Source organism: Macaca nemestrina, chromosome 15 (genome assembly GCF_043159975.1).
Source record: "Macaca nemestrina isolate mMacNem1 chromosome 15, mMacNem.hap1, whole genome shotgun sequence".
Taxonomy (NCBI): Eukaryota; Metazoa; Chordata; class Mammalia; order Primates; family Cercopithecidae; genus Macaca; species Macaca nemestrina.
Window position 1 is genome coordinate 27,412,043 of NC_092139.1, and position 25,867 is coordinate 27,437,909.

At 51.8% G+C, this 25,867-nt stretch overlaps 1 protein-coding gene across 5 annotated transcripts in view; it reads right to left on the minus strand.

Moving 5' to 3' along the window:
* Positions 1–25,867, minus strand: part of LOC105496309 (SRC proto-oncogene, non-receptor tyrosine kinase) — a 60,750-nt gene that overhangs the window by 12,458 nt on the left and 22,425 nt on the right. For 3 of the 5 annotated variants that reach the window (XM_011766641.2, XM_024797468.2, XM_011766638.3), the window contains 5 exons: positions 10,373–10,540; positions 8,760–9,017; positions 7,034–7,133; positions 6,748–6,765; positions 184–216 (listed from right to left, as the gene is read on the minus strand). In XM_011766641.2, coding sequence (XP_011764943.1) covers positions 184–216; positions 6,748–6,765; positions 7,034–7,133; positions 8,760–9,009 — 401 coding nt within the window. In that variant the 5' untranslated portion in view covers positions 9,010–9,017; positions 10,373–10,540. The remainder of the gene's footprint in view (positions 1–183; positions 217–6,747; positions 6,766–7,033; positions 7,134–8,759; positions 9,018–10,372; positions 10,541–25,867) is intronic. The other 2 variants (XM_071079345.1, XM_071079346.1) reach the window with 2 other exon arrangements.

Consider the following 25,867-nt stretch of genomic DNA (forward strand, 5'->3'; position numbering starts at 1 on the left):
TTGCCCAAAGTCACACAGTGAGCCCTGTCAGAGGGGGTGAGGTGGCAGAGCCCCGATGCCCAGGGCACTTCTATGCGAAAGTGAGGAAAAGGGGGGGGGCGGGTGATGGGGATGGGGCAGGAGGAGCTCCCGGCGTGGTTGGGTCCCCTGGGCCTGGGTGGGAGCGGGGAGGGGCGGAAGTACCTTTGCAGCCATCTGAATGTGAACCAGGTCTGGCTGGAGCGGGGGTCCAGAGACACAGAGGAGGGAGGAGAGAGCGAGAGCCCAACAGGAGAGAAGAGGCAGAGATGGGGGTGGTGAGAGGCGGAGAGTGGCAGAAAGAGCAGGGGAGAGAGCGGGAGAGCCAGGCGGTGCTGGGGACAGGGGAGGAGGGGGCAGCCACAGAGGCCTCACATCCAAAGCAACCAAGGGGACAGGGACAGGGTCCACAGGGAGTGAGGAGAGGTCAATGGGCAGGGAGACCTGGGAACTAGGGTCCAGCCCCCTCTCATTCCCACTGTACAGCTGGGAAGACTGAGGCCAGAGAAGCAAAGGCCTCTTTGCTCAAGGTCACACAGCCAGGCCGGGGCTCCTGACTCCCAGATAGAAGGAGTGCCCCCTACAGGGTGCAACAGGGCTTGACAGCTTGCTGGGCTCTTCTCAATCCAAGGCCACTTTTGCACTTCACCACGACCCTGAGAAGACACGCTGCAGGCAGGGTGGCCCCCACCCACCACCAGGGCCCAGAGAGAGAAAGGCCCTTGCCTACAGTCACACAATCTGAACTTGAACCTGGATCCCTGGCTCCCAGTTCTTCTGAGCTGCCCCTGGCCATATTCTTCAGCCCATATAGAAGATGGAGAAGTTGAGGCCAGGAGGGAGCAGAGCTTGGGGAGCTCTCCAGGGACCTGTCAGAGGACAGGTGAGCACCTGAGACCCTGGGGTTCTGCCAGAAGTGAGCCAGAGGGTGTGGTGTCCCCTCCTGATGGAGTGAGGCGAGGGCGTGTGACTGGGGCTGTGTGGCCTGTCTCGGCTCTGTGATGGCTGGACACACACTCAGGCAGGGAAGTAAGCTATGTGGGGTTACTGGAGGGAGGACCCTGGAGTAAGGGGGCAAGATCCACCTCAAGGAAAGAAGCCTTTGGATGTCCCAAATCCCCACCTACCTCCTTGTTGTATACCCACCCGGGGTGTCCACACTTGTCTCTCCCACTGACCCTCAAGGCCACCCTGCAAGGGAGGAAGGCAGGGCCCCCAGATGAAGAAACTGTAGCTCAGAAGTGTCAAGGGATCAGCGCAGGGGCACACAGCACCCAGGCCAGAGTAGCCCAGCACTTTATTTATTTATTTATTTGAGATGGAGTCTTGCTTTATCGCCCAGGCTGGAGTGCAACAGCGTGATCTCGGCTCACTGCAACCTTCACCTCCTGGGTTCAAGCGATTCTCCTGCCTCAGCCTCTCAAGTAGCTGGGATTACAGGTGAGCGCCATCAAGCCCAGCTATTTTTTGTATTTTTAGTAGAGACGAGGTTTTACCATGTTGGCCAGGCTGGTCTCAAACTCCTGACCTCAAGTGATCTGCCTGCCTCGGCCTCCAAAAGTGCTGGGATTACAGGCGTGAGCCACCACCCCCGGCCAGCACTTTCTTTAGAGAGTTGGGGAAACTGAGGGACAGAGAGGTGCAGGGACTTGCCCAAAGCTACAAAGCAAGGACTCAAATCACAGAAAACAGCTCTCTGAGACCTTTCAGTTCAAAGCCTCCATTTACCAATGGGGGAAAACGAGGCACAGACAGGCCAGTGATTTGCCACACGGTCAATCAACGGCAGAGCAAGAGTGGGAAGCAGTGCCCCTGACTGTCCACAGCCAGGCACAGTAGGCCTCCCCAGGCCCCAGAGAGGCTGAGACCTTTGGGAAAGTCAGTGGCAGATGAAAGAGGAGGCTGCAGGGCTGGGGCAGAGGACAGGTCACAGTGGGAAGGGGCCAAAGTCTAAGGTCAGATGCTAAAAATTGAGGCCGTTTGACAAAGCTACCGTCTGCAGGCTGGTCAGCCTCTGGGGAGCCTCCAGTCACCCACTCAGAGTGAAAGGCTGGCAGGAGGCCTATGATCGGAGGCCAGCCAAGCAGGGCCCAAGAACGAGAGGAGCGCAGCTGACACTACCCAGATTTCAGTAAGCAGGGTTCTCACTCCCCAGAGTCAGCCCACCTGTGAGTCTGGGGTTTCATGGTCCAGTCCGGGGGTTTCATTTCACAGGGGACAGGGAGAGAGATGAGATGCACTCCAGTTTTACTGAAGGACCCAAGATCCAGTCTCAGCCTGGCCCCTGATTTAGAGGGGTCTGAGGGCATGAGCTCCAGTGCTGGGCTGCCCTAGACACCATCCCAGCTCACCACTTGCTGGCTGTGTGACCTTGGCCCCTCCACACCACACTCAGCAGTCTCAGTTTCCAAATTTGCAGGGTTAGCCATGTCTCCCTCCCAGGATATAAAATGCCAGAACAGACAGTGCACGGTGGCTCATGCCTGTAATCTCAACACTTTGGGAGACCGAGGTAGATGGATCACTTGAAGTCAGGAGTTCGAGACCAGCCTGGCAACATGGCGAAACCCCTTCTCTAATAAAAATATAAAAATTAGCTGGGCGTGGTGATGTACATCTGTAATCTCAGTTACTTGGGAAGCTGAGGCAGGAGAATCACTTGAACCCAGGAGGCAGGGATTGCAGTGAGCCAAGATCGCACCACTGCACTCCAGCCTGGGTCACAGAGCAAGACTCGGTCTCAAAAAAAAAAAAAAAAAAAGCTGTATCAGAGCCCAGCACAACATGCATCAGTTGTTAGATCTGGATTTAGCTAAAAAATAAAACTAGAAACAACTAAATCGATATTTCCACAGTGCCCCTTCCTACTCCCCAAAACCAAAGCAGCACAGTTTTAAAAACCAAAGCAGCACAGTCCTGGTCTCCAACAAAGATTTGCTGTGTGACCTTGGGCAAGTACCCTGCCCTCTCTGGGTCTTAGTTTCCTCATATGTAAAAAGGAGACAATATTCACAGAATCTCCCTTGCAGGCAAAGTGTGTAAACAGTGAGCGTCAAGCTGGGCTCAGAGTAAACTGAGATAATGACCGTGATGATCATCTGAGCCTCAGTTTGCCCACCTGTGAAATGGAGGTATCAATCCCCATCTTCCCATGTCAGGGGCTTGGGAGGCTCAAACCTGCCTCTGGTGGCTACGGTCGTCAGTCACAGCAGCATCAAGCCATCAGGGTGAGGAGTTCTACTGCATCCAGCACCTTCCCTGGGGCCTGGTCCTCATAAGGCGGGCAGCAAGCAGGGAAGGAAGGGAATCGCGCATTCCTGCCCGACCCCTTGCCTTCCCACCCGTGGCTAGAAGAGGGGCCAAGAGTCCCAGAGCTGTGATTTTTCACAACTGCTGGTCACCAGCTGTGTGGCCCTTAAGCAACTGACCTCACCTCTCTGAGCCCCAGGATCCTCTTTTGGGGCCCTAATCCTTGGGTTCCAGCCAGGGTGGCATGTGGCTCAGGGGCACGGCAGCTTTGGAACCCAGGACATATGCCAGCGTGGGCACTGACATTCGCTCCCTTGGGCTGTTGGGACTGGTTGGGAGGGCTCTGCGGATGGCCGCTGAGCTGGTGCACCACGGCTGAGGCTGGCCGGGCGGGCAGTGGGCAGGAGGCCAAGTTTCCAAGCCCCAAGGCCTGGGGCACATGGTCTGTGGGGTGAGGGAGGAGCGAGGCAGGGGTGAAGCCAGCACAGGTCTCTGGAGGAGAGCATGAAGGCAGGGCCCCGAGGCTCTGGACTCCCGAGGTGCCCCCTGCCGCCATGAGCAGGGCAAGGAGGCAGAGGCCAGTTGAGGCGCTGCTGCCCGGAAGCGCCGGCCAGAAAACTCCCAAAAGAAGCTCCTGGAATTTGGGTGGGAGGAAGGGGCAGTTCAGGGAGCAACCGAGAATCAGACCCAGAGGAGTCCTGACTCCTGAGACTCGGATGTCAGGTCAGGGAGCTTGAGGCAGTCAGACGTCAGCCCCAGAGGGCTTCCTCATGCCCAGGGCCACATGGTACCCAGAACACCAGGACCCAGGGCCACGTGGCACCAAGATCCATGGCGGGGGGTCTCTGGGTCTGCTACTGTGAGGACTCCCACTTAGCCAGACCCCATCCACAGACAGGTTCCTCCTCTCTCTCTACTGCCCTGACAGCCAGCTCAGCCCCCACACATGCCTGGGCCCCATACTAGATTCAGAAAGTCCCTCACTCTTACAGGGTGGGGGAGGCACTACACAGTAATAGGCCCTGAGCACTGATGGCGGAAGGATGTGCATGCAGGCGGGACCCGGGTGAGGTGGGAGACTCGAACACCTAAATTCAGGTGGCCCATCTCCTACCAAGCCCCGCCCCCAAATCCCTTTCCCTCTCCTCTTCTACTAATACCAGCCCCCACCTACATCCCACTCCTTCACTTCTTTTTTTTTTTTTTTTTTTGAGACAGTCTTGCTCTGTCACTCAGGCTGGAGTGCAGTAGCATGATCACGGCTCACTGCAGCCTTGAACTCCTGGCTCAAGCGATCCTCCCACCTCAGGCTCCTGAATAGCCAGGACCACCGGCACGCACCACCACACCTAGCTAATTTAATTTTATATTTTGTAGAGGCCAGATCTCCCTATGTTGCCCAGGCTGGTCTCAAACTTCTCGGTTCAAGCGATCTTCCTGCCTCAGCCCTCCAAAGCGCTGGGATTACATTTGTGAGCCACCGCGCTCAGCCACCATCTCTGACGTCTAAGTGAAGGAACATTGGAGCACTGTGATATGAGAAGGGGCTCCCAATCCACCCACCCCCATCTCCCAGTCTACCCAGGGTCTTCCCTGAATGAGATTCCATCACTTCCAGGCCTCCTGGCAGCCCCAGCCTCCTGGCCAAACCTCCCCCAGCGCACCCACCCCTGGAAGGCAAGAAGAGTGGAGGGAAAGGGCTGGAAAAAGGCAAGCATGGGGCTGCCCTCTGACTCCAGGTGAAAAAGGCAGAACCAAAGTTATCCAAGCCCTTCCTGCCTCCACACCTCTGCCCCAGCTGTCACCCAGTCTGAGACGCTTGGTAGAGACTCCACCAGGACTTCAAAGCCATCCTGCTGGCGCCCCTCCCCTGCACAGGCCCCTCCCGCCTGTGGCCTCTGCTGCACCTCCACTGAGCCTTTCTGAAAGGACCATGGGTCGGAGGGCCAGCCTAGTCTTCCAGCTCTGCCCCTACTAGCCATGTGACCTTGGGCAAGTCATTTCACCTCTCTGGGCCTCAGCTTCCTCATCTGTAAAATGGTGCAAGTAAGACTTCCCATTTCTCAAGGCTATGGTGATGCATATATAAAATAATGCGACTTCAAGCACTCAGCAGGCTCACATAGAGAGCACAAGAAATGGTGACTTTGTCACTGCTGTTCATTCATCCTGTTCACCATCACCTGCTGGGCACCCGCCACTGTGCTGAGTTACAGGTGCTATGGGGACCCAGAAGTGAGGTGCACCAGAGAGCTGCCCTCCAGCAGCTCCCAGTTTAGGGGGGAAGCAGACACAAACAGCTGGTGACAATAAGAAAACTGTAGCTTCGCACCAGGACTCTGTCATGCAAGGGGGGAGGGGGAGCTGGGAGAGCCCCTCCCCTCCACGCACCCCCCCTCCCCCGCCGCCAAGAGCAGCTTGAGGAGGGCAGAAAGTTGCTGCTTCAGTTCCAGTCCTGGCTTTGCTACTTGGCAGCTGTGTGACCTTGGACAAGGACCTTCACATCGCTGAGCCTCAGTTTCCTCATCTGCAAAATGGAGACAGCCCCTCCCCGATCACTTCAACCCTGGCTAGACTGCAGAGAGGAGTCAATACGAGGACACGGGTGGAGACGACTGGCATGGCAACTGGCACCTCTGTTCCCTTTTGCCCCCTGAGAAGGCAGTCCTGCACTGATCTTGAGCCATGAACAGGAGTTCTCCAGGCAGACACCGGAGAAAGGGCATTTCAGGCAAAGGGAAGAGCATGCGCAAGGCAAGTAAGTGGGGTATGAGCAAGCCAGACACGCTCGGGGCAGTGGAAACCCCCAACTTCCTTAGCCAGGCCTTCGAGGACACCCAGGGATCGATTCTCCTCCGCCCTCTAGAACCTCTCTGCCTCTCACACCCGCGAAGGCGTCAGCCCCCTCCAGCCCGGCCCCCTCCCGCAAGCTGCCCTTCCACCACTGCCACCTGCCAGAGAACTTCACTGGCTTTCCTTTGAGGCCCTTGACCCTCCCAATCCCTGTGGTCATCACCAGAGACAGGCCCACAGCAGGGGCTCCAGGAGCTGACTCTGGGCTTGTCCACTGCCTGACTCTTGGCCTGGACTGGGGCCATGGGCTGTCTCCCTGGCCACATGCTGGCTCCAGGAGGGCGTGGCCAAGGCCTTCTCCACCCAGGCCATCCCAGTCACAGCACTGGGTCCTGCATGCAGCGGACACTTGGGTGGGCTGACGGGGCAGAATGGGAGGGTGAGTGAGTAGGAAGGTGGATGGGGAGGAGGTGTGCAGGAGAGTGCAACGGAGGGGCCCCTGATCACAGCCTGGGGTTAAGGTCCAGGACCTAATCAATTGGTGAGGGGGAGAGGAGAAGCTGGGAGGTGAGGAGCAGCCAAGAGAGCCAGAGATCACAGGCAGGGAGTGGAAGCACATGCAGACAGCAGCCCCCACCCCCCGCAAAGCACCCTGCCCAGCCCGCCGCCCACAGAGCATGTACACACCTGACATCCACCTTCCTCCTAAGGGCCAGCAAGAGAGAAGCAGAGAGAGGGAGAAGCTGAGAGAGGGCTGGAGGGAGCAAGCAAGAGCCAGGGATTGGGAGGAGTTCCCCACAGCTGGGGGAGCGACAGCAGGTGCTGCCCAGGGCGAGAGTGCAGCAAGCGCCCGGCTCCGCACTGCCCTGGGCTCCACACTGCGCTGCCCTGATGCCAGATCCTGCATGAGCCCCTGCCCGCTTTGAAGTCCCACCACCCAGCCCTGACGGGCAGTAGGGAAGGGGGCACTCACGTGTTGTTGACAATCTGGAGCCGCTCGCCTTTCTTGAAGGACAGGTCTGTCTCCGTCCTAGACTCATAGTCATAGAGGGCCACAAAGGTGGTCACTCCACCTGCAGAGAGGGGTGGGGTGTGTCAGAATGGTGGAGCCACACCCAGGGAAGGCGTGGGCAGGAGGGCCCTGTGCCCAGGAGGAGTGGGGATTTGTCTCCCACACACCACAAGCGCCCAGCCCAAAGACACGGTCAGGTTCAGTGAAGATGGGCCTGTGCATGTGTCCACTGCATCCGTGTGTCTGCGCATCCCTGCAAGGGCATGTGGGAGCGGGAGCATCCCTTCCTGTCCGTGTCCGCCCCCGGGGCTTTGGGCAGTGCTGGGTCCCGGCTTATCTGTTTGGTGCCTGTCTTACTCTAGGACCAGAAGTCCCCAATAACAAGCATCTTTGTTTTGTTTCCAGAGCCAGGCACATAGTAGGTGCTCAAGAAAGAGCTGTAGGCTGAACAAAGCAGTGAATGAAGAACACTGCCCCAGGGAGACTTGCTCTCTCTCCGTAAAGTGTGTCACTCTGGGCGCTCCTGGTGTCCAGGAAGATTCGGCTCCAAGTAACTGTCCCCTCAAAAAGGCCCCCGTACCCCCTTCCACCATTTTAAGCTACAGCCTCCACCTCCACACATCCCCCAGCCCTCCCTCCCTGCCTGTTTTGTGTCTTGGCCGCAGCGCCACTTCTAACGCCCTCCACAAGCTGCCCTGTGCTTCCTTCCCCCAGGTGGGTTCCGTCTGCCCAGCAGAGGAGCCCCGGCCGGTAGTAGGAGCTCCATATATACTTCTTGAACAAATGAATGGTGTGTCTGTGGATCTGTTTCTCTCTCGGGCGTGCGTCTGCATCTGAGGGGTCCAGCCCTGTCCGTGTGTCTCTGAGTGTTCGCATGTTCTCGATGCACCCGTGTGCATCTGTCGTCTGGGCGGCCACGATGGTGACTTCCAGCTGAGCATGTGTCTGTGTCTTGTGTGTGTCTTTGAATGCGCGTCTGATGGCATGCGCGTGTGTCTTCATCTACAAGTGTGACGTCACCTGTGCATGTATGTGAGTTTGTATCTGGGTACATCTGCGTTGGGGATGTGTCCGCGGGTGTCTGTGACCCTGTCTCCACTCCGCATGTGTGCGTGTCCCGGGCAGGGGTGTAGCCGTGTGTGTGGCCCAGCGTGTGAGTGTGGAGAGAGTGCACGGGTCTGAGTGAAGTCTGCGTGGAGTGTCTGGGGCACGGCCGCGGCTCTCCAAGCGGCCCTCTCCGGGGCTGCGGTGACCGCAGAGCGCCAGCAGAGGGCGCAGGGGCGCATCCTGGCGCGGGCCCAGCCGGGGCCGCCCGGTGCCCAGTTCACGTGGGCCACGGGTCCCGACTCATTTCTGGGCGGACCGGGGCAACGAAAAAGGCCTGGGCGCCAGGCAGCAGCTTCAGGCCCGGTCCCCGCGCCGCCCCTCTCTCTGAGCCTCAGCGTTCCACTAGGTTCCCTTCACCAGACCTCGCGTCCTCTGCGCCTGCTCCACCCCAAAGGCCGCGGCGGCGGCGCGGAGCGCTTCACAGTGGGTACTGCCCTCCCGCACACCCAAGTCACCCAGGGGCGCTTCTCCTGGCTAGAGTAAGGGCCTGCGCAGAGGAGGCGACCCCGGGCACACAGCCCCGCCGCCTCCCCGCCGTGGCCCCAGGAGGGCGAGGACCCAGCGCCGCCCGCGCACTGACCGGCCAGCGGGCCCGCCCTCTGCGGGGAGGTGACGGTGTCCGAGGAGTTGAAGCCTCCGAACAGCTTGGGCTCGGCGGCCGCGGGGGCGAAGGCCGCGCTGGGGCCGCGGTGGCCGTCGGCCGAGGCTGGCTTGCTGGGGGTCTGGGAGGCGGGGAAAGCGCCCCCGCCAGCGCCATGCGCGTTCTCGGCGGGCTCCAGGCTGCGGCGCCGCTGGCTGGCATCCTTGGGCTTGCTCTTGTTGCTGCCCATGGTCCTGGCTGGAAAGAGAGGAGACACTGGAACAGGTAGGGTTGCCGGGGCCCCTTGGCCGGCCTCCCTCCCACCCATCCCACAGATGGGGAAAACGAGGCCCAAAGAGAGGCACCAGGGCCCGGCACGGTGGCTCACGCCTGTAATTCCAGCACTTTGGGAAGTCGAGGCGGGCGGATCACTTGAGGTCAGGAGTTCGAGACCAGCCTGGCCAACATGCAGAAACCCCGTCTCTACTAAAAAAAGAATCCAAAAATTAGCCGGGCATGGTGGCACGCGCCTGTAGTCCCAGCTACTCAGGAGAACCGCTGAACAGGGGAGGCAGAGGCTGCAGGGAGCCCAGATCCTGCCACTGCACTCCAGCCTGGGCATCAGAGGAAGCCTCCGTCTCAAAAAAACAAAAAAAGAAAAAGAAAAAACCGGGGGGACGGGGGCACCAGCCTCTTTGGGAGAGTTAGCCTCTCGAAACCTCGATGGCTTCATCTGTAAAATGAGCGTAAGGATGGCATCCATCCACAAAGGGCCTCCTCGGTCCAGGGCCAGGAACGGAATAAATGCCTCATAATCAGAAGCCCTGACCTTACCTACCCACCTCCCCCTGAGTCACTGTTTCCCTGCCTCCTGGCAGGGACAGTATCTGAGCCACGCCTATGTCCCGGGCACCTAGCACATGGAGGGGGCTCACTGAGGGTTTGTTGAATGAATATGTGGCTGATGGGAATTGCCTAATGCTGGGGAAAGGTGCTAAAAGTGGCAGTCAAGGCCGTACAGTGGGAGGTTTGAAGCAGAGATGACTGGCAGCTAACTCCAGCCACAGGGCCTTCGTGCATACCATTCCCACTGCCCAGATGCTCTTGCCTGGCATTTCATCGGGGTAACTGGTGCTTCCTTCCGTTCTCAACTCAAAAGTCCCCTCCTTGGGAAGTGTCCCCCAAACCCTTTCACTGGGTCCCCCTGACTTCTGTCTCTCTTTGATAACATGTGGTCCTGTTTTGTTTTTGTTGTTTGAATTCATGTGGTTATGTGACTACTGTCATGGGCTTTTGTTCATCTTGTTCACTGCTGTGCTACCAGTGCCTAGCATGGGGTGTGGCACACAGTAGGTGCTCAGTAAACAGTTGAACGAATGAATTACTATTTAAGAGCTAAGGGACTTTAGAGCCAGAAACCTGGGAGCTCCAGAGAGAGGGAAACACAGAATAAACCAAGTTGAATACTCCCCCTGACACCCACAGTCCTGCCACCACCCTCTGCCTCCCACTTCCCCATCCACAGGCCCTGGACCCTGGCTGGTCCCAGCTCCCACTCAGACTGGCCTGGGTCTCCCCACCCATCTTGAACCCTGATAGGGCCATCATCTCACCTGGTAGAAGGCAGGGGCTGTCCCAGAGGACCTGGGAGGCAGCCTGGAGTCTTGGCACGAACACCAGGTGTGAAGTCAGGGGTCTCGAACTAGAAGCCCTCCTCCACCTCTCCCCGCTGTGTGTCCCTAGGCAAGTGACTTCCCCTCTCTGAGCCTCAGTGTCCTCATCTGCAAAGCAGGGATAAAGCAGACATCTCAGCACTGTTTTGAGGATGTCGTTAGAAAGAGAAATCCCAATGGCGTCCACTCTCCAATCACTGTCCATCAGACTGTGGCTCTGGCCCAGTGCTGAGTCTCCTAGACCTAAAGTACCCTTCAACCCTCCCAAAGCTCTTTCAACCCTCTCAAAGCAAGAGTGAGGCAGGGTATGGCATGGCGCTGAGCGTGGCTCTGGAGCTAGGCTCTCCACGTCCAGATCCTGGCTCTAACCCTAAATAACTATGTGACCTTAGGCATGTGACTTCACTTCTCTCTATGCCCTGTTTTCCCATCTATAACGATGGGGTCATTGTGGTAAGTGCATGAGGCACTGTAGAGTGCTAGGGGCATAGCAGGTCACCCTGCACCTCAGCCGTTATTGATATTGTGTGATCCTGGACACACCAGGGAGGTGGGTTCCAATTATTCTCTGGGGAGGCAGATGGCCTGGGAATTAGTCCAGAATTTCCTCTGAGAACCCATGAGTGGGGAAGACACCCGCTGGCTGGGTCCTCAGGCAAGACTGTTTGCCCTGAGCACCCAGTCCAGCTATGAGACGCCCCTGCCTGTGTGAACTGCAGCCTGTCCCCTGTTTCCGCGGGGCCTCCGGCTACCCAGCTGCACAATGGGGATATGGCTTGCATGCTCCTTGGGGACCACCCAGCTCTGAGAATGTGGGGTTGGGGAGGCCCTGGGGAGACCTGCTCAACAGCCCAAGGGTTTACCACGGTCTCCTGAGGGACACGTCAATGAACCTGGGGATAGGGAAAGTCAGTTTCTATGGCAACCCATTCCATTGAGGTCACGGTGCCCATCAGCACTCACCCAGCTGGTGTCCCGCAGGACCTGCTGACCTGGTTACCTGCAGCCCGAGGCTTTATGGGGGCCCAACCAGCCCACCTCCTAGCCACTTGCTTCTTGGTGCAGCATTTATAGTGCCTACTAGCAGGCCCTGTGCTCCTCACTATAGGGGGACATAGAGACGAATTAGCCAGGTCCTGCCTCAGGACCCCAAAGCGGAGGACTTGTTTATGTGACCTTGAGAGGAAGTAAAAATTTTTAAAAAAAATTTTATGTAGGAAGAACTATCTAAGAGCCTGAATTTTCTTCAGAATAAAATAAATGTTGAGGAGTGAGCTCCCTGTCACTGGAGGTAATCAAAGACAGGAGAATGGGTACTTGGCTGCTATGCCATGAAGGGAGACAGAGAGCCAGGGCTAGACCTTGAGGGCCCTTCCAGTATCAAGGATACATGTCCCCTCTTGGAAGGGGACAAGAAGAAAAGACACAGCCCCTGACCCCTGCACTCTTACATGAACACGAAGACCATTCCCCACTGGGGCACTCAGAAAAAGCATAACAAGGACCTTTAAGACGAAGCTAAAGGGACCTGAGCCACCAAGTACAATGTTTGTTGCTTTGTGGGACAGTTTTTTTGGTCTTGGTGCTTGGTCCTGGTGTTTGTGGAGAGGCAGACGGTCGAGGTTAAGAGCTGGAGTGCTGGACGGACTCCCTGGTTTGAATCCTGGCCTGCCGCCCTTCGCCTCAGTTTTCCTCTCTATCGATCGGAGATAACACCCATGTCAGGGCTGCTGGGAGAATCCGTGAGGGAAGTACACGGAACACGCTCAGGATGGCGCAGAACGTTGCCAGGCCTCCGTAAATGGTAACTTTTATCATTCAGAGTGGACTCTTTGGGAACTACCGGAAGATTTAAAAAAAGAAGAAAAAGAAAAGAAAATGCCCCAGAATTCTGCCCCTACAAGACAACCACCTGGGTGTGGTGGTGCATTTCCTTTCAGCTTCACAGCAACGCAAGACTCAACAAACTGGGGTCCACCCAGTAACCTCCACTGTGCACCTGCGACTGGCAGGGCCAGGCAGGATCCATCTCCAGGCCCCCAGAGACCGGGATGGGCCTGACACCCACTAGGTGCTCTGGAAATATTTGCAGAATAGACAAAAGACTAAATGAGCATGGATGTATAATTTGCATCCTGTTTTGTTCCTGCAATGCCGCACTGAAAAGACTAAATATCATTCCGTGGTATTCAAACACTCCCAGAGCTCAGACCTTGAATTGGACCTTGCTCTAAGTACTTTGCAAACATTGACTCATCGGCTCCTCATGATAATCTAGGAGGTAAATACTAATCACGTCTTTATCTTACTGTTGAGGACATTAAGACACAGAGAGGTTGAAGAACTTGCCTGAGGTCGCACAGCATGGGTGAGTGAAAAGGGGCCAGGGAACTACACTGGGCAGGTGGGAATCAGGGGCTGCTCACCGGGTCTGGTGGGGAAACTCTCGGGCCACACCTCCTACCTCCGGGGACTCTCTCTCACAAAGCAGCCAGATGGCCTTGGCAGAGGCGTGAGAGAATAAAGCAGCCCGCCCCAGTCCAAGAGAAAGCCTGAGAAAGCTCCAAGCAGAACGTGCTTGAGCAAGAATGGCCCACTGAGGGTCATGCGGGTAGCATTGTGGCCCCCACTTTCCAGATGAGGAAACTGAGGCCTGAGATACCCAGAGGAGATTCTACACTGCCGCCTCCCTCTTTTCACTTAGTGTGTTAGTGTGTTTGGAGCATCTTCTCAGGCCACTTTGAGCTCTCTCATTCTTTTTTTTTTTTTTTTTTTTTGAGATGGAGTCTCACTCTGTTGCCGAGGCTGGGGTGCAATGGTATGATCTCGGCTCGCTGCAACATTCGCCTCCCAGGTTCAAGCAATTCTACTGCCTCAGCCTCCTGAGTAGCTGCGATTACAGGTGCCCGCCACCACTCACAGCTAATTCTGGTATTTTTAGTAGAGACGGGGTTTCACCATGTTGGTCAGGCCGGTCTCAAACTCCTGACCTCGTGATCCACCCGCCTCGGCCTCCCAAAGTTCTGAGATTACAGGCGTGAGCCACCGCGTCTGGCCATGCCTCGCTAATTTTTTTTGTATTTTTAGTAGAGATGGGGTTTTACCATGTTGGCCCGGCTGGTCTCGAAAGCTGCACAGCTATTCACTCGATGACTCAGTGAGGGTGGGAGTTAGTCTCGGGGGGCTGCTTCCATGCTGTGGGACCTCAGGAGAGACCACCCTCTTCCCTGACGCAGAGCTCTGTCCTTGGGCTTCCTGATTCTGCGGCCCAACCGACAAGTCACCATGAGTTGCTCCTTGGAGGGGGGCCAACCTCCCCTCATCTCTTCCGCCACTTGCAGCCTCCAAGGTAGAGATAGACCCTTGCGGGGGTCAAGGGGAAGCAGTGGGGGTCCTGTACTGGGGCTGCCTGAGGTTCCCAGGGAAAGGTGGCCCCTTTCCTTTGGGAAGTCACTCCTCACCGCGGGCTCTGGACTCCTCAGCAGACAGGGCCTGCTCTATGCCTCGCTCCCTCACGAGGTGCCGGGTTGCTGCCATACGAACTTTTCCCTCAGTGTTCCCAGTGCCTTGAGCTCAGCAGGTCCCCAAGTGGCCAAGCACCTCCCGCTAAGCCTGCATTCCCCCCACCCCCATCCCCATCACTGACTCAGCGACACCACTGCACGTCCCATCCCAGTCATTCCCCAGGTGTTCGCAGAGCACCTGCCATGTGCCCAGCCCCGCACAGGGCGGGGAGAGGAGGAGATTCTACACTGCCACCGCCTTCTTTTCACTGAAACAGTGTGTTGGGGCTTCTTCTCAGGCCACTCTCAGCTCTCATTCTTTATAATGGCTGCACTGCTGTGCACTTGGTGACTGCAGCCCCTTTATTTAACCAGCCCCTCTCTGAGGAACACGTAGGTTGTTAGTGGCTTTCCGTGGAGAGTTTTAGGCGGGGGAGGCCCGGCTGTCTGTGAGGTTTACGGAGCCGCCTCTGGCTGCGGGGGGAGGGTGGGCTGGAGGGACCCACACTGCTGTGTCCAGGCCCAGGACCACAGGGCCCTGGCCTGAAGGACTGGAGATAGACAGCGTGGCGGGGAGGGATGCGCTTGAGGAAGATTCAGGAGCTGCCCCAGGGCTCCCCACAGGCAGAGCCCCGCACAGGGCTTGGCACATGGCAGGTGCTCTGCGAACACCTGGGGAATGACTGGGATGGGACGTGCAGTGGTGTCGCTGAGTCAGTGATGGGGATGGGGGTGGGGGGGATGCAGGCTTAGCGGGAGGTGCTTGGCCACTTGGGGACCTGCTGAGCTCAAGGCACTGGGAACACTGAGGGAAAAGTTCGTATGGCAGCAACCCGGCACCTCGTGAGGGAGCGAGGCATAGAGCAGGCCCTGTCTGCTGAGGAGTCCAGAGCCCGCGGTGAGGAGTGACCTCAGTTTCCTCCTCTGGAAAAGGGTTGTCAGCAATCAAACATGATAATGCAGGCAATGGGCTTAGTGTGGTGTCTGGCCTGTAGCAAACATGAGCTGCTATTATCTCTCTAAAGAAGATTGCGCCTGGGCAACATAGTGAGACCCTATGTCTATAGAAAATTAAAAATTAGCCTGTAGTCCCAGCTACTTGGGAGGCTGAGGTGGGGGGATCACTTGAGCCCTGGAGTTTGAGGCTGCAGTGAGCTGTCATCACGCCACTACACTCCAGCCTGGGTGAGAGAACGAGACCCTGTCTCAAAAAGAAAAAAAAAGAAGAAGAAGAAGAAGAAAGAAAGAAAGGAAATTGCACACATACATGCACTCTGCCTGGGCGACAGTGTGAGACCATGTCTCAAAAAAAAAAAAAAAAAAAAGTAGAATTGGATTGTTTGTAACACAAAGGAATGATAGATGCTTGAGGTGACGGATACCCTACTTCCCCTGATGTGATTATTACATAGTGTATGCCTGTATCAATATATCTCATGTACCCCATAAATATGTACACCTACTATGTACCCATACAAATTAAAAATTTAAAAAAACTTTTAAAAAAGAAAGCTCTGGAAGGATTCCAAATTCATCACAATGTTTCATCTCAAAAGTGTGGGATGGGGAGAGGAAAATCCCTTTTCACTTTACACCCTGTATCAGTTGACATTTAGAAATGACTTTGTCATGATTTTCTAAAATGAGAATTTTTTTTAAATATTCAAGAGCTTCCCATCATAACCCTGTGGATGAGGCCTAAAGCCATCACCTGGGTCACACGGCCCTGCAGCTGGTGTTGCTGCCATCTCCCACAGCGTGTCCCATCCTCCCACAGCATGTCCCATCCTCCCACGGCGTGTCCCATCCTCCCACGGCGTGTCCCATCCTCCCACGGCATTTCCCGTCCTCCCACGGCGTGTCCCGTCCTCCCAGGGCGTGTCCCATCCTCCCACGGCGTGTCCCATCCTCCCACGGCGTGTCCCAGCCTCCCACGGCATGTCCCATCATCCCACGGCGTGTCTCATCCTCCCACGGCGTGTCCCAGCCTCCCAGAGCGTGTCCCCTCCTCCCATGGCGTGTCCCATCCTCCCATGGCATGTCCCAGCCTCCCAGAGCATGTCCCAGCCTCCCACAGTGATCTGCCCAACCACAGGGCACCACACACTCTCTCTCACCTCCTGGCTCACAGATGCTCAGACCACACTGCTGTTCAGCCACTACACACCAGCCCCTTCCTTCCTGACACTGAAGAACATCATCTCCACCTCTTCTAAGGGTGGAGAGCAGGCCAGGAGCTTAGGAGCTGAGAGTGAGGACTCCAGTCAAACCTGGGTTCGAGTCCTGGCTGCACTTCTTAGTAGCTACATTTTCTTGCGCAAGTCACTTTGCCTGTGAGTTTCCTGCCCTTTAAAATGGGGTTAGAAACCTAACAACTGAAAAGTACGAGTGAGAGTCCATGTGGCAGGAAAAGAGTAAGTGCACGATAAACAGCACACGATGTTGTTTACTGTTGTTATGATCATTCCAGGGAATAAGAGGAGGCAGTGGCAGGGCCTTGAACACCAAGCACAAGGCTGGGCACTTTAGCGCTTTACACACGGCTGGTTCTTAATTGTCCCAACAGCACAACGAAGCAGGGACTGTAACTGCACCCATTTTACAGATGGTTCAGAGAAACTAAAACCTTGTCCAAGGCCACACAGCAAGTCAGTGCAGCAGAGCTGGGATGCTCACGGTTCAGGAGAGAGGTGTCAGAACCTACCTCTGGTGCCCCGCCCACCGTGCCAATGACCCCACAGCCCAAAGCAACACGGGGGTCAGAGGGCAACCTATGACCTCATCGCCCACATCTTAGACCCTCCAGGGAAGCAAAAGCATCACAGAGCAGTCAAAAACTACAGGTGGAGCCGGGCGCAATGGCTCATGCCTGTAATCCCAGCACTTTGGGAGGCCAAGGCGGGTGGATCACCTGAGGTCAGGAGTTTGAGACCAGCCTGGCCAACATGGTGAAACCCCGTCTCTACTAAACATACAAAATGAGCTGGGCATGGTGGCGCACGCCTGTAATCCCAGCTACTTGATAGGCTGAGGTAGGAGAATCACTTGAACCAGGGAGGTGGGGGTTGCAGTGAGCAAACATTATGCCATTGCACTCCAGCCTGGGCAACAAGAGCAAAACTCCATCTCAAAAAAAAAAAAAAAAAAAATTCAGGTGGCCTGGGACCACAATGCCAGGTTCAGATGCCAGCTTGCAACTTCCTAGCCATGCAGCCTCGGGAAATGGGAACTGGTGTGATTTTTCCTACATAATTTGGGGCTCACTGTGAGGAAAGCATGGCATCATATTTGTAAAGTACCTGGCACATAGAAAGTGCTCAATATCTAATTAGCAATTATTATGATTTCTGTGGAAGATCTTGTTCAGACACTTGCTCTCTTTTGCAGTCAATTTCATAGTTAGGCCTCCAAAATGCCTACTATATGCGCCATGCCCTGTGCATGGTCCTGGCGGGGCTTGTCTGGTGGAGTTGATTAGGAGCCAAGGCCTACAAATGCCACTTTACAGGGAAAGAACCCAGAAAAGACAAGGATATCACTATGGACTGAATGCGTTTCCCCCACCCCAGATTCACATGTTGAAGCCCTAATCCCCAGTGTGATGGTGTTTGGAGGTCAGCCTTGGGAGGTGATTAGGTTCAGATGAGTCATAAGGATGGAGTCCTTATGATGGGATTAGTGCCCTTACGAGAAGAGGAGACCAGAGCCCTGTCTCTCTCTGCCATGTGAGGACACATTAAGAAGGTGGCCGTTTGCAAACCAGGAAGACAGTCCTCATCAGACACTGAATCTGCTGCCACCTTGATATTGGACTCTCCAGCCTTCAGAGCTGTGAGAAATAAATGTTCATGGTTTAAGCTGCCCAGTCTATGGTATTTTGTTATAGCAGCCTGAATGAACTAAGATACAAGTCCATCAGTTAACCCCACTCTAAGATACTTGTCAATACAATTAGCTTAGAAAAAGAAGGCTGGGTGTGGTGGCTCACACCTGTAATCCCAGCACTTTGGGAGGCTGAGGCAGACGGATTGCTGGGACCCATGAGTTTTCCTGGGCAACATGGTAAAACATCATCTCTACAAAAAAACACAAAAATTTGGCCAGGTGTGTTAGCTCACGCATGAAATCCCAATACCTTGTGAGGCGGAGGCAGGAGGATCGTATGAGACTAAGGGGTTTCAGACTAGCCTGGGCAGCATGGTGAAACCCCGTTTCTACAAAAAATACACTAAAGAAATTAGCCAGGCATGATGGCATGCACCTGTAGTCCCAGCTACTCAGGAGGCTGAAGTGAGAGAATCGCCTGAGTCTGGAAAGTTGAGGCTGCAGTGAGCTATTACCGCACCAGTGCGCTCCAGCCTGAGCAACAGAGTGAGACTGTCTCAAAAAAAAGGAAAGAGGCCGGGCGCCGTGGCTCATGCCTGTAATCCCAGCACTTTGGGAGGTCGAGGCAGATGGATCACCTGAGGTCAGGAGTTCGAGATCAGCCTAGCCAACATGGTGAAATCCCATCTCTACTAAAAATACAAAAATTAGGCGTGGTGGTGCACACCTGTAATCTCAGCTACTTGAGAGGCTGAGGCAGGAGAATCATGTGAACCCAGGAGGCAGCGGTTGCAGTGAGCGGAGATCATGGCACTACACTCCAGCCTGGGTGACAGAGTGAGACTCTGTCTCAAAAAGAAAAAAAAAAAAAAAAGACTAGAAAAAGAAATTGAAGAATAAAATGGAATTAGAAAAGAGAAAGTAAGAGTATTATTATTGGCCAGGTGCGGTGGCTCACACCCGTAATCCCAACACTTTGGGAGGCAGAGGTAGGTGGATCACCTGAAGTTGGGAATTCGAGATCAGCCTGGCCAACATGGTAAAACCCCGTCTCTACTAAAAGTACAAAAATTAGCTGGTGTGGTGGCACATGCCTGTAATCCCAACTACTCTGGGGGCTGAGACAGGAGAATCGCTTGAACCCAGGAGGCAGAGGTTGCAGTGAGCCAAGATTGCGCCACTGTACTCCAGCCTGCGCAACAGGGCAAGACTCTGTCTCAAAAACAACACCAAAAAAGAGTATTATTATAGTATTTGGTATAGGTATAGATCTGGGAAATCCAAGATAACCTACTGCAAAACTATTAAACCAAAAGCAAATTAAGTAAAGTGGCAGGGAATTAAGTTAACATTCCCAAATCAATTATGTGTATATATACCAATTGTAATTAGAAAATAAAATGAAAGAAAGCTTAGCATTATAAAAATATTGGCCAGGTGCAGTAGCTCATGCCTGTAATTCCAGCACTTTGGGAGGCCGAGGTGGGCGAATCACAAGGTCAGGAGTTCGAGACCACCCTGGCCAATATGGCGAAACCCTGTCTCTAGTAAAAATACAAAAATTAGCAGGGTATGGTGGTGCGTGCCTGTAGTCCTAGCTACTCGGGAGGCTGAGGCAGAAGAATCACTTGAACCCGGGAGGTGGAGGTTGCAGTGAGCCAAGATAATGCCACTGCACTCCAGCCTGGGCGACTGTGCAAGACTCTGTCAAAAAAAAATTATTCATAAATCAATCTAAAAGTTCAATGTGATCCCAATTAAAAAAAACCCAACAAGATTTTTTTTTTAACTAGGCAAGTCAATTTCTAAATTTGTAAGTAAAAATATTGAATAAGAGTAGCCAGAGAATTCTTAAAAAGAAGAGTAATGAGGGAGAAACAGCCCAACCAGACAGTAAACCTTACTACAAAGATACAGTAATTAAAACTGTGTGCTATTGGCACATGAGTAAATCAGGGGAACAGAATAGAGATTCCAAAAGTTGTCCTGAAACATACGGGAATTTACTATATAATGAAGATGGCAGTTTGTACCAGTGAGAAAAAGGTGGATGATTTTTAAGATGGAGTTAGGACCAACAGTCTGACATCAGAAAACAAAGCTGGATCTCAGTCTCACTATATATGCCAATAAATTACAAATCAATCAGATTTAAACCACAAAATACTCAAACCATAAAGCTCTAAAAAGGGGAGGAGCCAGGTGCAGTGGCTCACACCTGTAATCCCAACACTTTGGGAGGCCAAGGCAGGAGAGCTGCTTGAGTCCAGGAGTTTGAGACCAGCCTGAACAACACGGCAAAATCTCATATCCACAAAATATGTGTGTGTGTGTGTGTGTGTGTGTGTGTGTGTATGTGTGTGTGTGTAAAGGGGGAAAGATAATAAATTTTCTTATCTCTGAATGGGGAAAGCATTCCTAAACATGACATAAGACCTGGAAATCATTCTTTATTTTTTTATTTTTATTTTTATTTTTTTTGAGACGGAGTCTCGCTCTGTCGCCCAGGCTGGAGGGCAGTGGCCGGATCTCAGCTCACTGCAAGCTCCGCCTCCCGAGTTTACGCCATTCTCCTGCCTCAGCCTCCTGAGTAGCTGGGACTACAGGAGCCTACCACCTTGCCCGGCTAGTTTTTTGTATTTTTTAGTAGAGACGGGGTTTCACCATTTTAGCCGGGATGGTCTCGATCTCCTGACCTCGTGATCCGCCCGTCTCGGCCTCCCAAAGTGCTGGGATTACAGGCTTGAGCCACTGCGCCCGGCCAGAAATCATTCTTTAAATGATAAATCACTCTATATAAAAACTGAAACGGTTGTGTAGCTCAACAGTAAACAAGTTCAAAGGACAAACAACAAACTAAGAAAAATAATTGCAACTCTATGATAGGTAAGGGTGTTTTTTTTCTTAGCATGTATATAATAAGCTCCCATAAAATAAGAAAAACGACAACATATAGTTTGAAGAAAAAGCAAACAAATGGCTCACAAACATATGACAAGATGCTCAACCTCACTCATAAGATAAATGCAAATTCAAATCATACCAGCCACCCAACAACAGCAGATACACGTTCTTCTCGAGTGCACATGGAACATTCTCCGGGACAGACCATATGCTACACCATAAAACAAGGCTCAATAAATTTAAAAGGAGTGAAATCATACAAAGTATGTTTCCAACCACAATAGAATGAAGTAAGAAATCAATAACAGAAAGAAATTTGGAAAATTAAAATATGTGAAAACTAAACAACACGTTCCTCAATAACCAGTGAGTCAAAGAATAAATCACCAAAAAGCTTAGAAAATACTTAGAGATGAAAGAAAATGAAGATGCAACATATCCAAATGTAAGGATGTGGTAAAAGAGAACTTAAAGGGAAATTTCTAGCTGTAAAATCCTATATTAAAAAAAAAAAAAACCGTCTAGATGTGGTGTCTCATGCCTGTAATCCCAGCACTTTGGGAGGCTGGGGCAGATGGATCGCTTGAGCTCAGGAGTTCGAGACTAGCGTGAGCAACACAGTGAAACCCCTGTCTCTAAAAAATAAAAAAATTTAAAAAATCATCAGGCGTGCTGGCACCTGCTAGTAGTCCCAGCTACTCGGGAGGCTGAGGCGGGAGGACTGCTTGAGCCCTGGAGTTCAGAACTGCAATAAGCCATGATCATGCCACTTACACTCCAGCCTGGGCAACAGAGTGAGGCCCTGTCTCAAAAAATAAACATAGGCCAAGTGCAGTGGCTCACGCCTGTAATCCCAGCACTTTAGGAGGCCGAGGGGGACGGATTACCTGAGGTCAGGAGTTTGAGACCGGCCTGGCCAACATGGTGAAATCCCATCTCTACTAAAAATACAAAAATCAGCAGGGCGTGGTGGTGGATGCCTATAATCCCAGCTACTCGGGAGGCTGAGGCAGGAGAACTGCTTGAACCCCGGAGGCAGAGGTTGCAGTGAGCCGAGATTATACCATTGCACTCCAGCCTGGACAACAAGAGTGAAATTCTGTCTCAAAAATAAATAAATAAATAAAAATAAAAAGGAGAAAGATTTCAAATCAATAACCTAAACTTCTACCTTAAGATACTGGGAAAAGAAGAGCAAACTAAATCTAAAGCTAGTACAAGGAAGGAAAGAATACAGATTAGAGCACAAATTAATGAAATCAAAACTAAAAAGCAATAGGGAAAATCAACAAAACCAAAAGGTGATTCTTTGAAAAGATCAACAAAATTGACAAATCTTTAGCTAGATTGAACAAGAAAAAAAGGGAAGACTCAAATGACTAAACTCAGGAATGAAAGGGAAGACATTATTACTAACCTTAAAGAACCAAAGATTATAAGAGACTACTGTGAATAATTCTATGTCAGTAAACTAGATAACTTAGATGAAATTCCTAGAAATAAACACAAATTATCAAAAATTAGAAGAAATAGGCTGGGCGCGGTGGCTCACGCCTGTAATCCCAGCACTTTGGGAGGCCGAGGCGGGCGGATCACCTGAGTTCAGGAGTTCAAGACCAGCCTGGCCCACATGGTGAAACCCTGTCTCCACTAAAAATGAAAAACCAGCTGGGCGTGGTGGCACGTGCCTGTAATCCCAGCTACTCAGGAGGCTGACACAGGAGAATTGCTTGAACCCAGGAGGCGGAGGTTGAGGTGGGCCGAGATAGTGTCATTGCACTCCAGCCTGGGCAACAAGAATGAAACTCCATCTCAAAAAAAAAAAAAAAAGAAGAAGAAGAAGAAGAAGAAATAGAAAATTCGAATAAATCTAAAGCAATAAGGAGATGGAATTATTAATTTTAAATTTTCTCACAGAAGCAGCCCAGGCCCAGATAGCTGGACTGGTGAATTCTACCAAATATTTGAAGAAGAAATAATACCAGTTCTTCTCTAGGAAATATTTCCCAACTCATTTTCTGAAGCCGGTATTACCCAATCCCATAACCACACAAAGACATCACAAGAAAAGAAAATTACAGACCAGTAACTTTTATGAAAATGAATATATGTATTACATACATATAAATATTCTACAAAATACTAGAAAACTGGATCCAGCAACAAAAAACTTTTGTTTTCCAAAGAACAACCAAGAAAGTAAAAGGACAGCCGGGCGCGGTGGCTCAAGCCTGTAATCCCAGCACTTTGGGAGGCCGAGACGGGCGGATCACGAGGTCGGGAGATCGAGACCATCCTGGCTAACACGGTGAAACCCCGTCTCTACTAAAAAGTACAAAAAACTAGCCGGGCGAGGTGGCGGGCGCCTGTAGTCCCAGCTACTCGGGAGGCTGAGGCAGGAGAATGGCGTGAACCCGGGAGGCGGAGCTTGCAGTGAGCTGAGATCCGGCCACTTGCACTCCAGCCTGGGCGACAGAGTGAGACTCCGTCTCAAAAAAAAAAAAAAAAAAAAAAAAAGAAAGTAAAAGGACAACCCACAGAATAGGAGAAAATATTTGTAAATCATATACTTGTATCTACAATATATAAATATCTCTTACAGTGGCTCATGCATGTAATCCCAGTGCTTTGGAAGCCAAGACAGGAGGATCTCTTGAGGCCAGGAGCTTGAGACCAGCCTCGGAAACATAGTGAGACCCCTACTAAAAATTTAAAAAAAAAATTAGCCGGGCGTGGTGTTGCATGCCTGTGGTCCTATCTACTCAGGAGGCTGAGATGGGAGGATTGCTTGAGCCCAGGAATTTGAGGTTACAGTCAGCTATGATCACACCATTGCACTCCAGCCTGAGTGGCAGAGTAAGATCCTATCTCTACAAAATTAAAAAAAAATTAAGCCAGGCATGGTGACACACGCTTATAGTCCTAGCTACTTGGGAGGCTGAGGCAGGGGGATCACTTGAGGCCAGGACTTCTAGACTAGCCTGGGCAACATAGTGAGACCCTGTTGCTAAGACAAAAAAAAATAGATTACATTAATAATAAAAGTAGGCAAAGAACTTGAATAGACATTCCTCCAAAGAAGATATACAAATGGCCAATAAGCACATGAAAAGATGCTTAATGTCACTAGTAATTAGGGAAATAAAAATCAAAACGGCTGAGTACAGTGGCACATGCCTGTAAACCCAGCACTTTGGGAGGCCGAGGTGCGAGGATCATTTGAGCCCAGGAGTTCAAGACCAGCCTGGGCAACACGGTGAGACCCTATCTCTACAAACTAAAAAAAAAAAAAATGAGCCTGAGCCAGATGTGGTGGCACACACTTTTGGTCCCAGCTGCTCAGGAGGCTGAGATGAGAGGATTGTTAGAGCCCAAGAGTTTGAGGCTGCAGTGAGCCTCGGCAACAGACTGAGACCCTGTCCAAAAAAAAAAAAATCAGAACCACCATGAGATGCCACTTCACAGACACTAGGACGGATGACTAGAATCTAAAAGACAAATGTTGGCAAGGATGTGGAGAAACTGGAACCCTCAGACATTGCTGATAGGAATGTAAAATGGTGCAGCTGCTTTGCAAAACAATCTGGCAGTTCCTCAGAAAGTTAAACATGGAATTACCATATGATCTAGCAATGCTACTCGTAGGTACACACTCAAGAGAAATGAAAAACATATGTCTACACAAAAACTTGCACATGAATGTCCAGAACAGTATTACCCGTAATAGCCAGAAAGCCCAAATGTCCATCAACTGATGAATGGATAAATAAAATATGGTATATCCATATGATAGAATATTATTTGGCAAGAAAAAAAGAATGAAATATTGATCCATGCTACAACATGAGTGAATCTTGAAAACATTATGCTAAGTGAAAGAAGTCAGCCGCAAAAGAGTACACTTGAATGATTTCATTTCTATTAAATGCCCAGAATAGGCAAATCTATAGAAACAGAAACTAGATTAGTTGCCGCCTAGGTCCAGGGGAGGGAAGTTTAGGGGGAAGTGGGGAGTAACTGTAATGGGTAAAGTTTCTTTGTAGGGTAATGAAAATGTTCTAAATTTGACTGTGGTGACGATTGTACAACTCTGTGACTCTACTAAAAACCACCGAATTGTATACTTTAAATAGATAAATTGTATGCTATGTGAATTTTATCTCAGTAAAGCTGTGATACACATTTTTCAAATAAACTACACTGGGGGCCACTGTTCACCTATCAGCTCGGCAAATTGCACTTATGCAATTTATCCCCAAATTTGGTAACATCCTATGCTGGTGAGAGTGAGGAGAACAGAGGGTGTGGGGACACCAGCGCAATCTCTCTGAAGGACAATTTGGCAATACCTATCACAATTACACACCCACTGACCCTGCAGTGTGGAATTAATCCTAAAAGAACACACAAACACAAGGCATATGATTGAGGATATTCATTTGTGGAATTGTCTAGAACAAGCAAAAGACTGGAAACAACCAAAATATCTGTCCTTAGTTAAGTACAGTGTGACCACCGTACATGCAGTGGAATACTACGCAACCATGAACAAGAAAAATGCAGCACAAATAAATGACCTCTGAGGTACACTGTCAAGAGAAAAAAGTCATTTGAGGACAGGGTAGACTGTGTGCTATCATTTGTCTAAAAAAGAGAAAAAAATTTCCGGCTGGGGGTGATGGCTCACACCTATAATCCCAGTACTTTGGGAGGCTAAGACAGGAGGACTGCTTGAGCCCAGACATTCAAGACCAGCCTAGGCAACATAGTGAGACTCTGCTTCTACAAAAAAATAAATAATTAGCTGGGTGTGGTGCATTTCCCTGCAGTCCCAGCTCCTTGGGACGCTGAGGTGGGAGGATCGTTTGAGCCCAGGAGTTCGAGGCCTCAGTAAGCATGATTGTGACACTGCACTACAGCCTGGGCAACAGAGTAAGACCCTAAGAAAAAAACAAAATTCTTTGCAAATGTGTAATATTGAGTCAAGTGCGGAAGCTAAAAATATCAACACCTGGCATTCCTATCATTATTAAAATTCACATTATGCTAAAAAAATTGTTAATATACATGCTTATATATGCCTGGATCTCCCTGGAAGGATACACCAGAAATTTTTTCAAGTGGTTGACTCTGGCAAGGAGACCTGGGTGTGAGAGAGACTTACTTTTCCCTGTCGTGTGTGTGTATGTGTGTGTGTGTGTGT